General features: G+C 36.1%; 1 protein-coding gene across 1 annotated transcript in view; it reads right to left on the bottom strand.

Moving 5' to 3' along the window:
* The window catches only part of PLA2R1 (phospholipase A2 receptor 1), a 74,121-nt gene extending 62,960 nt beyond the window's left edge, over nucleotides 1-11,161 (bottom strand). The window contains exons 1-5 of the mRNA XM_032224623.1: nucleotides 10,814-11,161; nucleotides 8,913-9,086; nucleotides 7,708-7,881; nucleotides 6,368-6,481; nucleotides 3,935-4,078 (exon numbers count right to left, since the gene is read on the bottom strand). Coding sequence (XP_032080514.1) covers nucleotides 3,935-4,078; nucleotides 6,368-6,481; nucleotides 7,708-7,881; nucleotides 8,913-9,086; nucleotides 10,814-11,093 — 886 coding nt within the window. The 5' untranslated portion in view covers nucleotides 11,094-11,161. The remainder of the gene's footprint in view (nucleotides 1-3,934; nucleotides 4,079-6,367; nucleotides 6,482-7,707; nucleotides 7,882-8,912; nucleotides 9,087-10,813) is intronic.
* Between the last annotated feature and the right edge of the window lie 1,870 nt (nucleotides 11,162-13,031).

The raw sequence follows: 13,031 nt of genomic DNA, 5'->3' as shown, positions 1-13,031 counted from the left end.
TTACCTATAAGTCATACTGGATTCTGTGAACTGAAAAGTAAGTCCAAATTGCAAGTTTGGATAATACTTTTGTTAAACTTAAGTGGTCTTTATAGTAATCATATATTTAAATGAACATTTTAAATTCACTTCATATGAAATGAGGGTGGATTATGAGTAAATATATCATATGCTTCAAAACAAGACCAAATATTGTTCTAAATTTATATTAGGGAAATTATCTACATATTTATGTATGTATGTAAAAACCAAGATTCTCCCTGAGAAAACAATAAAATTGTGTATGATCACGAAGTGATATTTCTTGGTTTAAATTTTATTTTTTGAATGGTTGCCATTAACATCTATAGAGCCAGGAATACAGAATAGCCAGTCAAAAAGGATTTTTTTGAGGTAAATAAAAACAACAACAATATTTATCTAGTTGAGAGGCGGGGCCTGACGTCACTATGACACGACATGCAATCTTGAGGCTATAGGATTGCTGTCGATCTCTCTGTTGCTGGACGATCCTTTTGGATCTAAACCGTTCTGAAGGAATGGTCCTGCTGATCTCAGGGGCATCACAAAGCCTCTGATTGATCCAGGAAAAAGCTCTTTTTGCTGGCTACAACAGAAGCAGCCAAAATGGCTGCAGAAGGTTGGGACAGACCCTTGAAACGGAAGCAGAATAGGAGAGACAGTGCGTCGAAATGGTGAGAAAAATCCTTATTATTAGAGAAGAGAAAACCCAAAAGACTTAGAGTTAAAATAAAATTGAAGACAGAAGGAAGCAAGCTGCGAATTAATGCTGGTTTAAAACAATCGTGTTATTTTTTTCACTTTAACTTTGTTTGTTTTCTATGGATGGACTTTTTACAAATGCCTTTTACTTTTAAACTGGACTGGTCTTTTTTTTCCCTTCTTCCTCTATACTTTTTCCATTTTTTGTATTTGTGGATTAAAAGTTTCTTCCCTCGCAAGCCTCGGCAGGATCATAATCTTTAAACTTTTTTTTCTTCTCTTCCGGAGTTCGGAGCTTAAAAAGAGAGGCAAAAACAGAGGGAAAGGATGTAACACTGCCATCTAGAGGCTGGAGGCTTGGCAACATCTGATAATACAAAACTATTGGCTTTGTTTACTGGAAGGGTCAGTGGAAAACATCTTGTTTATACAGGTGTTTCTTTGAAGGAAAGAGAAAGATTTGACCTGAAAAACTTTACTGAATTTGTTTGAAACCTAGCAAAAGCCTTGGATGTTTTCGTGGCAGTGTTTATAACCTGGAAAAACGGCTCAATATGAAGAAGAAAAGGGACTAACATTGCAAAGAATTATGCTAGAAATTCAAAAAGTCTTAATAATCACAGAGAGAACTGAAAAGAGACTTGAAATTATAGATCAAAATACAGAAAGTACGGAGGGAAGAGTTGAGAATACTTATAAAACAACGATGAAATTTGAGGACAGAGTTCAAAAAACCAGAGAGACATATGAAAGTGATAAGAAAATTGTTGACACTGACAGCAAATCGAGAGTAGAGGGAAATGATAAGTGCGAAATACGGAAAGGAGAGATCGATGAACTGGAACTCTATCAGATATCAAAATATAGATGAAGAAAGGGGAGAAAATTTGGCAGAAACAATGAGAGTAATTTTGGCAGAAGCACCAGCGATAACAAAAGTCAAGCTGATGAAAGGAACAGATAGAGGGTTTCAAATCTTTATAAGATATGCAATGAATAACAAATTGTCAAGAGAAGTCCACATAATACTTATCAAGAAAACACTTAGAATACAGATTCTACAAATGGCAAGAGATATTGGATTGCACTATTTCTGGAAGGATACAGGATGATGAAATGAAATGTGACAATAAAATTTAGTTAAATGTAGTTAAATTTTGAGTACTATGTATAAGACAAAGTAATAATAGCTATAGTCAAATAAATGATCAATAATAATAATAAAACATTTACATATACTAGATTAATAATATGAAATTTTATACAAACTGTAAGTGAGGATGATGGAGATGATGTTGAAAAACCTTTTTATAAAAGATAAATAATTCTATATAGAATAGAATATAAAGATGTAATATCATTGGATGATTTCAGGATGATGTAATGAAAAGCCATAATATAAATTTACTTCAAATTTAATATGTTTCATATAAAAAGGATGTAATAATAGTTATACTTAATTGTTAATATACATGTATACAAATTGTTATAATTTAACAATTATAACAATTTGTATACATGTATATTAGATTGATGATACTAATAATGGAAAAACCATGGACTTGAAAATTATTAGAGAATGTTATCAATGCTAAAATAATAGCATAGAATAGGATATAAAAATTATTTGGTTGGATATATTGAAGATGATATAATGAATCATTATAATATAAATGGATACATATTTAGAATGCCTTGTTTAAAATGGAGAAATAATAGTGATAATCAAAAAAATGAAGTATAATAATAATGTATACAAAGATATTTGATTGACATTAAGTGATTTTTGATAAAGCTCAAATGATGACTATGGAAAGGATGCAGAAAGACCTTATAACCAATCGACATTCTGTATGCAGTTGAAGAGGTTTTTATGTTACATGTTTTGTGTGTTTGTTTGAAAATTAAAAAAATATTAAAAAATAATACTTATCTAGTTATTATTTTTGCAGCTGTTTGGTTATGCAATATCATTTAGTTCCCCGAAAATAAGATAATAAAATTGCTGAGATTAAACTTCACAAGGTTTGATAGTTTTACATGAAATCTTATCAGAGTTTTCAGTCCCCCCCGCTCTAGATACTGGTTTAGGAAATTGTACCTTGGTACCCCCCAAAAAATTTTTTACCTTCAACTTTTTTATTAGTTTATTGAAGTATAAAATACAAAGAAAAAAACATGGAAAAGTAAGAAGAGAGGATGTAAAAAAGAGTTGGTATAGTGTAATGGAAGGGAAAAAAAGGCAACAACTTCCGACTCTCTTTAGCACAGTGAAAGGTAACAACATTACAACAACTTTTTGCTTTTACACAACAATATGTACAAGCCATTTCTATAACAATAAACCTGTCTAATTTACAAAAACAGAATCAAAGTTTCTTTTTTTTCTCACCGCAAACACAAAATCCAGAAGCAATTTCAAACTAGAGACAAAATTAAATATAATTTCTTATTTGGCTCCCCCCTCTGGATACTAATTTAGGAAATTGTACATTGGAACCCCAATTTTTTTTTAAAATAAAAGATGGACAGGCCAACATTATGTCTTTTTTCCTCCATGGGCTATACTTAATATTAAGCAATTCCTAAATTACAATCAACTAATTTTAAAAATGAGGGAATTCATTTACTTGGAAATTTCAATATATTTCCATGAGAGTATTATTTCATTTCTCAATATACAAACATATACACATATAAATCAACTGCAACATTCACTCTGCAGAATGAGTACCTCTTTGTTGAGCCAAACATACAAAAATGCTTAGCAAAGCTGACTACTCTTTATGGATTTCCATTAAGAAGCTCAGACTGCTGGTATATTTCCTTTATGTGGAATCCATAAGTAACTCTGTATATTTCACTGGAGTTTAAGTAATATAAAAATGAGTTATTTATTTCTGAAATCTACCAGACTAGATGGAAAGAAAATCTTTTGGCAACATTCATTTCTGATTGTAAAAAGTATGTTTATGCCTCCAAAATGGCACAAGAGAATCCTTAGATGTTCCACCAGCATCAATGTTTATTTCATTAATTTAAAAATAAGGGGGCGATACTCTGTACTTCTATTATTTCTTTGCACCCCAGGCATAAATATCAGATATCAAACTGTCTAAATCCCATCATGTAATAATGCATAATAGAATTTCATTTTATTACAAATAGAATTAGAGAATAAAATCACAATAGATTGATAGTGGTAACCTACCAATTGCTTCATGGTCAGTAGCATTTAAGTATTTTTTGCATATGTATGGTAGTCCAGATTCACATGCGTAACTTGGCCAATCATTTTGTATTTTTAAGTTAAAAGCTTTACAGCGAGGTGCTCCTAGAGATCTGTCAATGGGATCTGCAAACAGAGTTTTATAATAATTTATATCTTTACAAAATACTCAGAGAAAATACCATAGTGACAGGAAAAAGTCTATTACTTTTAGCCCCCATTGACAGGGGACTCTCAAGTAGTAACATGTTTTTCTGTGCATAGAACACACAGTCATCACACCATCCCTCAGGTGTTCTTACAATATACATTCAGATTTCTTGGGTGATGACACATGGAAGAGTGATTCAAGAGTTCTGGTATTACTAGTCATTGCCAAACCATGTTGTCTAGAACAATATATATATATATATATATATATACGCCTGTAGCTGTAGCAACTTCCAAATCAACTATGGGTTCAACTTTTGATAATAGATTGATATCAAAACAGAATTATTGACAACTACTAAAGTAGTCAATTCTTAGCTTATTCTATGAAGGTTGAACGGAATGGGACCACTCATCAAGGCCAACTCACTGTGGGTCAACTCACCATAACCAACTTGTCACAGAACAATTCAATTCAATTATTTAAAATAATTTTAAAAAATATTTTAATTTTTGTCATTTACATTTAATTTTGCCTGTCCTTCGATATAACCACAACTCTTGTCCCTCAGTGAGTTGGTGTGGCGAGTTGGCCACAGCAGGTTGCCTGCAGTGAGTTGGCCACAGCAAGTTTTTGTAGACTTTAATTTTAAAGGTCAAATGCACAATGCCTATGGCAGTGATGGCGAACCTTTTTGGCATTGAGTGCCCAAACTGGAACTTGCTTAGAGCGCCAGAAATCTGAAGACCAGCTAGCTGGCATGCCAGCCAGCTGGTCTTTGGATTTCCAGCACATGCCAGTGAATGCATGTCTGTTTTTTTACTGTTTTTTGGGCCAGTTTCAGGCCAGTTTTTTGGGGGATTTTTCAGGCATTTCTCAGGCCATTTTTCAGGCTGAAAAACGCCCGAAAGACAGTCTGAAAAGGGCCCAGAAAGGGGCCTGAAAAGCGCCAAAAATGGCCTGTGTTTTGGTCATTTGTCGCGCCATTTTCAGGCCATTTTCCGGTGCCCACAAAGACCAGCTGGTGACGGCACACGTGCCCACAGAGAGGACTCTATGTGCCACCTCTGGCATGCGTGCCATAGGTTCGCTATCATGGGCCTATGGTATGGACATGTTGCTCTAGAAAATCTATGAACCTAACTTTTGCATTTTTTTTCTTCCATTCAGTCATGTCTGATTATTTGAGACTGCCTAGACTAGTCTTTCCATTTTTCTAGGTAAAACTTTTCAGAAGTGGTTTGCCATTGTCTCCTTCCTAGGGCTGAGAGTGTGTGACTGGCCCAAAGTTTTGAGCCTGAGGAGGGACTAGAACCGAGTCTCCTCAGATAACAAACTGCATATCTCTCTTGCATATTAGCCTGCCTTTTAAAATCACATTCAGGGAATAATCTGTTTGCCACGCATAGAGAAAGTGACAAAAGTTTCAAATTAGAAGTCATAGTATGAATTCAATAAAATCTTCCATCCTGCCCTCTCATAGCTCATGTTTATTTTGTGGACTATAATTCAAAGACTGTATGTGGCCTTAATTATTCAATAATACTGAATAATTCATAATACACCATTTTGTTGAACACATATAGCACATCCAATTTTTCAAGAACAGTAAAAACGTTCCTCTTTAGCATGTTAAGATATGCAAATATTCTACTTTCTAACCCTGCTATTTTATATGTTCTAAGAAAGAAGTATTCATATTTAAGACTATGCAGTGCTCTAGTTATGTCTGTAGCATTCCTTTCATTGGCATTTTGTACTCAAAACTGTGGCAGGGAGGCAAGTGGCAAGATATTATGAGATAGGTCTTTGAAAAGAGAAAGAAAAAAAAATTATTAGACACCTTGTCTAAAGTAACAATATCAACCCATTAGGTGGAATTTGTGAGACATTTGCCTCTCTTCAGAAAGCAGCCATTTCCCCCTATAATAGACAGAACTAATTGGCTGATTCTCTCAGTCTATAACAGGGATATACAACCCACAGGGCTTAGACTGGCACCAGTCTATGGCCTGCCAGGAAGAAAGCAGCACAAGTAAGTGAAGCCCCATCTGTGCACACACAGGATCCAGGCACTTGCAAAGCCATATTCCCCTCCAGTCCACAGAAAAACTGTCCTACACAGAAGTGGTCCCTGGCACCTACAATGTTGGGGTCCCCTGATCTTATAGTTTTGCTAATCCCTCTCTGAATAGTACATTGCCAGCTGATTACTAAGTTGCAATAGATATACATAACAGTACTGTAATAAATCTAAGTGGTACCCATTTGCCAGTTCATTAAAGCCAGAGGTGCACCATCTGACCAATGCCAGCCAGCAGTTTCATCCAGTTGATTTAAGCCTGTCCATACCATAGTTTCTTTTGTGTTCAGTTGATCTGTAAAATATATTAAACACTCATAAACAGATTGTCATTCAGCTACCATCACAGTTTACTCTCAATAATGCAAGTTGTGAATGTTTAAACCAATGGAATGCAAGGATCTCCCTTGCCAAGTGAGATTTCTGCAGCAGATGTAGAAGTCAGCAATCTATAATTACTGTTTTCAGAAAACATGTGGATTGCTTCTTCCTTTCTCCTACTCTCTTTACCATGTCAACTGTGCAATAAAGAAATAGAAATGAGCCAGAGCAGGGAACTGCAGATGATTTCAAAAGAATTGTTTATTTCATGGACTTCAAGAGTTGAAAAGCAGTCATTTAAGCAGAGCTGCTCCAGCCAAAAAAGGACAAGCCCTTTTCTCCATTTTAGCATGCAGAACTAATGTATCCCAGGCAGCTGTACTCAATATTTTTCTTCTAAATCAGTGTTCTTCACTTTTTCAAACTTGGCTACTTTAAGATGTGTGGACTTCAATTTCACACAATTCCAAAATTAAATTCTCAGACTACTCCAGACACCATGCTGTTTGGGGAATTTGGTGAACTGAAGTCCATATATGTTCAGGTATACAAGTATGAAAAACACTCTTCTAATTTTTTCCCAGAATGTAATCCACATGTCCATAATCCAGAATGTAATCCAGAAAAAAAGACTCATAGAAGGCCAAAAGATTTAGAGGTGACCAAGTAAAGCGAAATGGGTAACTTCCCATTAAAAATCTACTGTTTTCAGCTCCAAATAAGCTGCTGTTGAGGAAACTGTCTGGAAAATGGAAAAAAAAGGATGGGAAATCGGTTGAGAAAATTAAGAAAATGCAATATGTCCTTTTGGATCAACTAGCAATTAAGACTACAGCCCCAGTGGATCACAGAAGCTTGTTAGACAAATACGGTACATGTGTCCCCTTCAACCAAAAAATTTCCATAACCACACCAACGGATTGCAGGAAAAAAGAATTTGCAAATCTAAAAGTCTCCGTTGCTCATTCATGCAGTGTTAAATTTTGGGGTTTTTTTAACCTGATGCCAGAGGTTAAAAAACTCTCTTGAGAGGACGCATTTCGAAGTTCCCAATTACTTTCCAAGCTGACTGTTTGGTAAACACTAATTTAGTGTTATTCATGAACTCAACCAATGAGATTACCTAAAACAGGAATCAGAATAATTGGGCTTCCTTGAAAATGCTTATATTCCAGACTTCACTTAGACTTTTAAACTTACCAATTAGACCACCAATATACTTCTGTTCTCTCATATCTGTGATACTTAACAGATCTGCTCCTTGTCCCTGACAAGAGACACGTGCCTCATTCCAGGAGAGAACAGAAAGAAGATTGATCTGGTAACAAATATGAGTATCTGCATTTATCTTCCAAAAAATATCACAGCCAGACCCTGGGTAGAAAAGACAGCATGATATTACAAAGTCATTAAGAAATATAACACTCCTAATGTAACGATCTAAATTAATTAACACCTAGTGGAAAAGTGGAAATGCTATAATGATATTACTATGAAGATACTTTCCATATTATTTTTTTTAATATAACTTTTTTTGTCTTATCACTGTATAAAATGCAAAGAAAAGTATAAATAGGAAAGTAAGTAAAGGAAAAGAGGGAGAAAGAAAATATGAGGAACAAGAGCAGAAAGAAATGGCATTGACTCCTGACTCTTTAACACAGTACAAGAAAACAACATTACAACCTCAATTTTTTTCTTTTACACATTGGTATATAAGTAGCCATTTCTATAACAATAAATCTATCTGATCAGAAAAATAAAAGTCAGTTTCATTTTTTTTCATCACAAGCACAAAATTCAGAAGTGATATCCAAATAAAAAACAAATTCTTATTTATGAATAGAACAATCAATTTAGCCATTATTACTTTATCTTCCTTGCTGTTAAAATATGTATTTCTATTTCCACTTAATTTTTACAAATGACCACCATTTATATTAATAAAATTCACTTTATTTCTTTAAGATCCTGTAACCTTAAAGAGAAAATATTTTTTTATCCATTTTAAGGCACTAAGCTTTTCTAAAATTAAAACATTCTAATACATCTTTTTAAAAATTGCTCTTAGCGTACATCCTTCCCTGGGCATGTAGTCAGTTGGCCATCTTTTCATCAGAAGTTAACATCTGAGCATATTTTCCATAGTCTGATGTCAAAAATAAGTTGGGAAATAGGATGTACTCTGAAATTCAAAATTATCCTCCTACCTCAAATAATTTTTAATAATAATACCAGTGAATAATACAATTTAACAATTCAGCAAACAGTATTTTGAACTGGTAATTAGGAAATATACATCTCCACCATGCAACTACCATTCCAGTTATTAGTCTAATGTCCTCAGGCCAATGCATATATCATCGCTATAAACAAATAAAGAAGTGTATGAATTACTACATTACCAGAATTTGGACACAATCCCCATTTTTCATCTTGTTCATAGTGGCTTGTTGTGGCACACCAAGGATATCCATCTTCTCTGAAATCTCTGATACATTCATAATGCCATTTATTATTGTATTTAAATGGAAAAACACAAGGCAAACCAAGAGAATTTCCCAACAGGGTATACATTTCTGAATGGAAGAAAATACTGCTGATACATCATTTGGAAAGAAAATTGAAAAGGTATAAAAACCTTTAATGGATATTCCCCCCCCCCCAAAAAAAAAACCCCTGATATCATAATAGTTTTGTGATTTGCCACAATAAATGTACTTTCACAGAAAGGAAGGACTCTGCTCTATTAATTTTTAATAAGGCTTACATTATGATAGCAACAACATGATTTGCACTTGGTAATTTTTATAATAGCATTTGCCCTCCGTCAGTTAATAAAACTGTCCAAAGGAGAAGCCATACAAGCCTGCTGCAGTAGCAACATCTTAAAGTCTAACAACTTCATTGCTATATAAGCCTATTGCTATGTAATTAATATATTTGCTATTTGTATTTTTGCAAGTTCAGGACGTGTGATATTCATGGATTTATAAGTACAGTACAAATTGCCTTTACTGAGTTCTCAAGTCAAGCACTTCAATTAGAATATTTCTCAAGTAAAACAAACTGAGCAAGAATGGTTCATTACTATATTTTCAAGCCAGACATAAAGTTTAAAAGTCATTCCCATGTTATTGTTTTCATACTATGGAATTTTTTTACATGTAAGCCTTAAGAAGGACATGCAAGATGTGTCTTCTTGTATCATTACGCTGAATCCTAGGATGGCTATGGATTTTGTAATTCACCAGGTTTCTTGATAACTTAACTAAGATGAAAGATAAAGCTGATCCATAAAGATATGTAGAATTGACCTAAAAAGCCCCACATTGCACTGACAGGACTCTTTCCTTCTGCCATATACCTCAACACTGTATAATCGCAGAAAATCCAAGCAGCTAGGTAATGTTATTGTGGGCTAATTATTGGCCCTTCCATATTACTAATCATGGAAGTTATAAATCTAACCAATTCACATATTAACTCTACAACCCATTATAGATCCCTATGTGAATTGAGCCTCCTCAAGCTTCACAACTTGCCTCCTGCTTTGCTCCTCTCATGTAACCAAAAGGGCGCTGCTCAGGAGAGTCCAAGCAAGGGACATACCCAGATTTTCAATTCAGCTAGCCCAGTTCTAGACGCGCTTTAAGTTTCTCTTTATTTAGTTTAGTAACCAAGAAGAGTAAGCCAGAATTCACATCTGCTTTATCCCGTGGCTTATTTCTGACCTGTTGAGCAACTAAATAGGCTTTATTTTATTCCATGAATGTTGATTCACATGGAAGAAATTTCACAAAATATCTACTGATCTGCCAGGCCTTGGAAATATGAACGATCATCATGTAAAAGCAGCAGTGAAATTCAATTTTTTTACTACCGGTTCTGTGGGTGTGGCTTGGTGGGCGTGGCAGGGGAATGATACTGCAAAATGTCCATTCCCACCCCACTCCAGGAGGATACTGCAAAATGTCCATTCCCACCCCACTCAGGGATCAGTCAGAGGTGGCATTTGCCAGTTCTCCGAACTACTCAAAATTTCCGCTACCGGTTCTCCAGAATCCATCAGAACCTGTTGGATTTCACCCCTGTGTAAAAGGGAAGAAATATGCCAGCACAGTGCATAACATTTCAGATTTTTACGCATTCAAATTCTATGCAGTATAGATTGCTGATACATCCAGCTGATAGCAAACAGAAGTAATTATCTTAATCATATTGCAAGATGCTATTCTTATAACCCTCATATTTCAGAACCACCTGCATTATTAAGGGAAGCACAATTAGGGAAAAAAAATTGTACCTTCAAATGCATGTTCACAAACGTCATCATGTGACATGAACTGTTTCCATCCATAGTTTGAATTTTTTTTAACTACAATAATTTTCCTATTTTCAACTGCTAATCTGTACTGTGATGCCCCAGTAAGTGCCTTTCCATGACATTGCCACCGCAGGAAATACTGGGGGGAGTCACATTGTGTCATTATTAGTGATGGCTCTGGGTTACTGAAGTTGAGTCCAAGGCACATACTTGTGCCTATGTGGAAAAGCTGCTGTTTAGAACCCCATTTCCACAACATGTACTTAGAAACTTGATTGCAGTTTTCAAGAACGAGCTCGGAGGTTTCAGCTGTAATACATGTATTGAAATTCTCACTTTGAATAATAAATATTCCTTTTCCTAGAAGATAGAAAGGTTTGTGTCATGTCATGCATACAGTAGGGAAGAGGTATTATCTAGCTGGTTTGGACCGTTTTGCGAAGAATAGCTCTTAAAGTTTTGCCAGCATTGTAGCTGACCAAAATGTTACTTTTCCCCCCTGCTGTCCCAGTAAGGTGAGTTATCGCAGTGGTCCCCAACCTTTCTATCGCCGCGGACCAGTCAGCCTTTGATAATTTTACCGTGGCCCGCTGAGCGCGTGCAGGGGTGGGGGGGCATTGTTCGCGACGACACATTGATTGTTTATATATCACGTGCATACCAGCGCGGGGCTCTCTTCCCTGGAGCCTTTGCGCACGGCCCAGGAGCTTTTGCGCACGGCCCAGGAGCCTTTGCGCTGCAGCGATCATGTCCCCCGGCCGCTGCAGCGATCATGTCCCCCGGCCGCTGCAGCGATCATGGCCCCCGGCCGCTGCGCGGCCCGGTGCCAGGTACTCCACGGCCCGGCACCGGTCCGCGGACCGGGGGTTGGGGACCACTGAGTTATCGAACCCAGTGGTCCCCAACCTTTGAAGCTTGGCAGCGCAGCGCGGGGGGTGGTGGAACCGGCCTGCGCAAGTCAAGTTGAACATGTATGTACCTATCAGCTGCTTGAGCAATTTGAGCCAGTCATACAGCCCAGTTCCGAACAGGCCAGAGCCTGTTCAGGGGTTGAGACCCCAGATCTAATCACAACAGGAAGGAAAGCTCAGAGGGCATCTGATAAGGGATTGGGGGTACATGGCAAAGCAAAGCTGGAATCTTGACAGGATGCACTCTGGGCTCTCCAGAGAACCAGCTGCTCCAGGCATAAATGGAAAAATATTAAGTCTGACCTTACTTCTAATTTTATTGAAAACTTTGGAACTCAAGCATACAATTAACTTCTATTAGTTCTTTCTTTAATAAAATTTTATATACAGATAGTCCCCAAATTGCAGCCATTCTTTGACCATTCAAAGTTAGAACCACACTGAAAAAGAACTGAAGTATTACTGTTTTTCACATCCATGAAACAAGGATAATCAAGTTGATAGGCTTGGGACAGCTTTGGAATTTTGAGAATATTACAATGCTATAGCTATTCAGAAAGCACTAATTTATTTGTAGAAAAACTGAAGAAATTTCTTCTTCTTCTAACCCTCAAATTAGAACCTGCTACCACCCAGTTAAGCCATTCTTTTCCTGGAAATTTTAACAAACTAGAAGTAGTTTTTGACTTACAACAATTCATTTATTTGAAGTTACGACACTGAAAAAACAATGACTTCACACTCACGCATTTCTACAATCACATGATCAAAATTTAGATGCTTGGCTACTGGCATATATTTGTGACAGTTGCAGTGTCCTGACCCTTTTGCTACCTTCTGACAAGCAAAGTCAATGGGAAAGCCAGATTCACTTAACAACTGAGTTACTAACTTAACAATTGCAGTGATTCACCTAACAACTGTGGCAAGAAAGGTTGTAAAATGGGGCAAAATTCATTGAACAACTGTCTGGCTTGGCTCAATTGTACTTGAGGACTCCCTGTACTGGCTTTTAGTCTCTCACTATTTTATTTTTTAAGTCTGTGCAAATCTCACAGGCACTCTTGTAAATAGAGAAGCTAATACCTTGCTTTGCAGTTTAATTGCAGTTTCCAATTAAAATAACAATAGTATCTTAAAGACAATTAAGATCAGGTTGGTGACAAGGGACATGTCCACAGGCATACTGTCTACCCCTAAATAAGCAACATTTACCACATATACAGTATTTTCTAAAATCATTATTTCATTCAAAACCATAATCAAAAGGGGTTTTGTGCAGCATG

The sequence above is a fragment of the Thamnophis elegans genome, chromosome 1 (genome assembly GCF_009769535.1).
Source record: "Thamnophis elegans isolate rThaEle1 chromosome 1, rThaEle1.pri, whole genome shotgun sequence".
Classification (NCBI taxonomy): Eukaryota; Metazoa; Chordata; class Lepidosauria; order Squamata; family Colubridae; genus Thamnophis; species Thamnophis elegans.
Note: the sequence above shows the minus strand (reverse complement) of the source record. Positions and strands in the feature narration are given on the sequence as shown.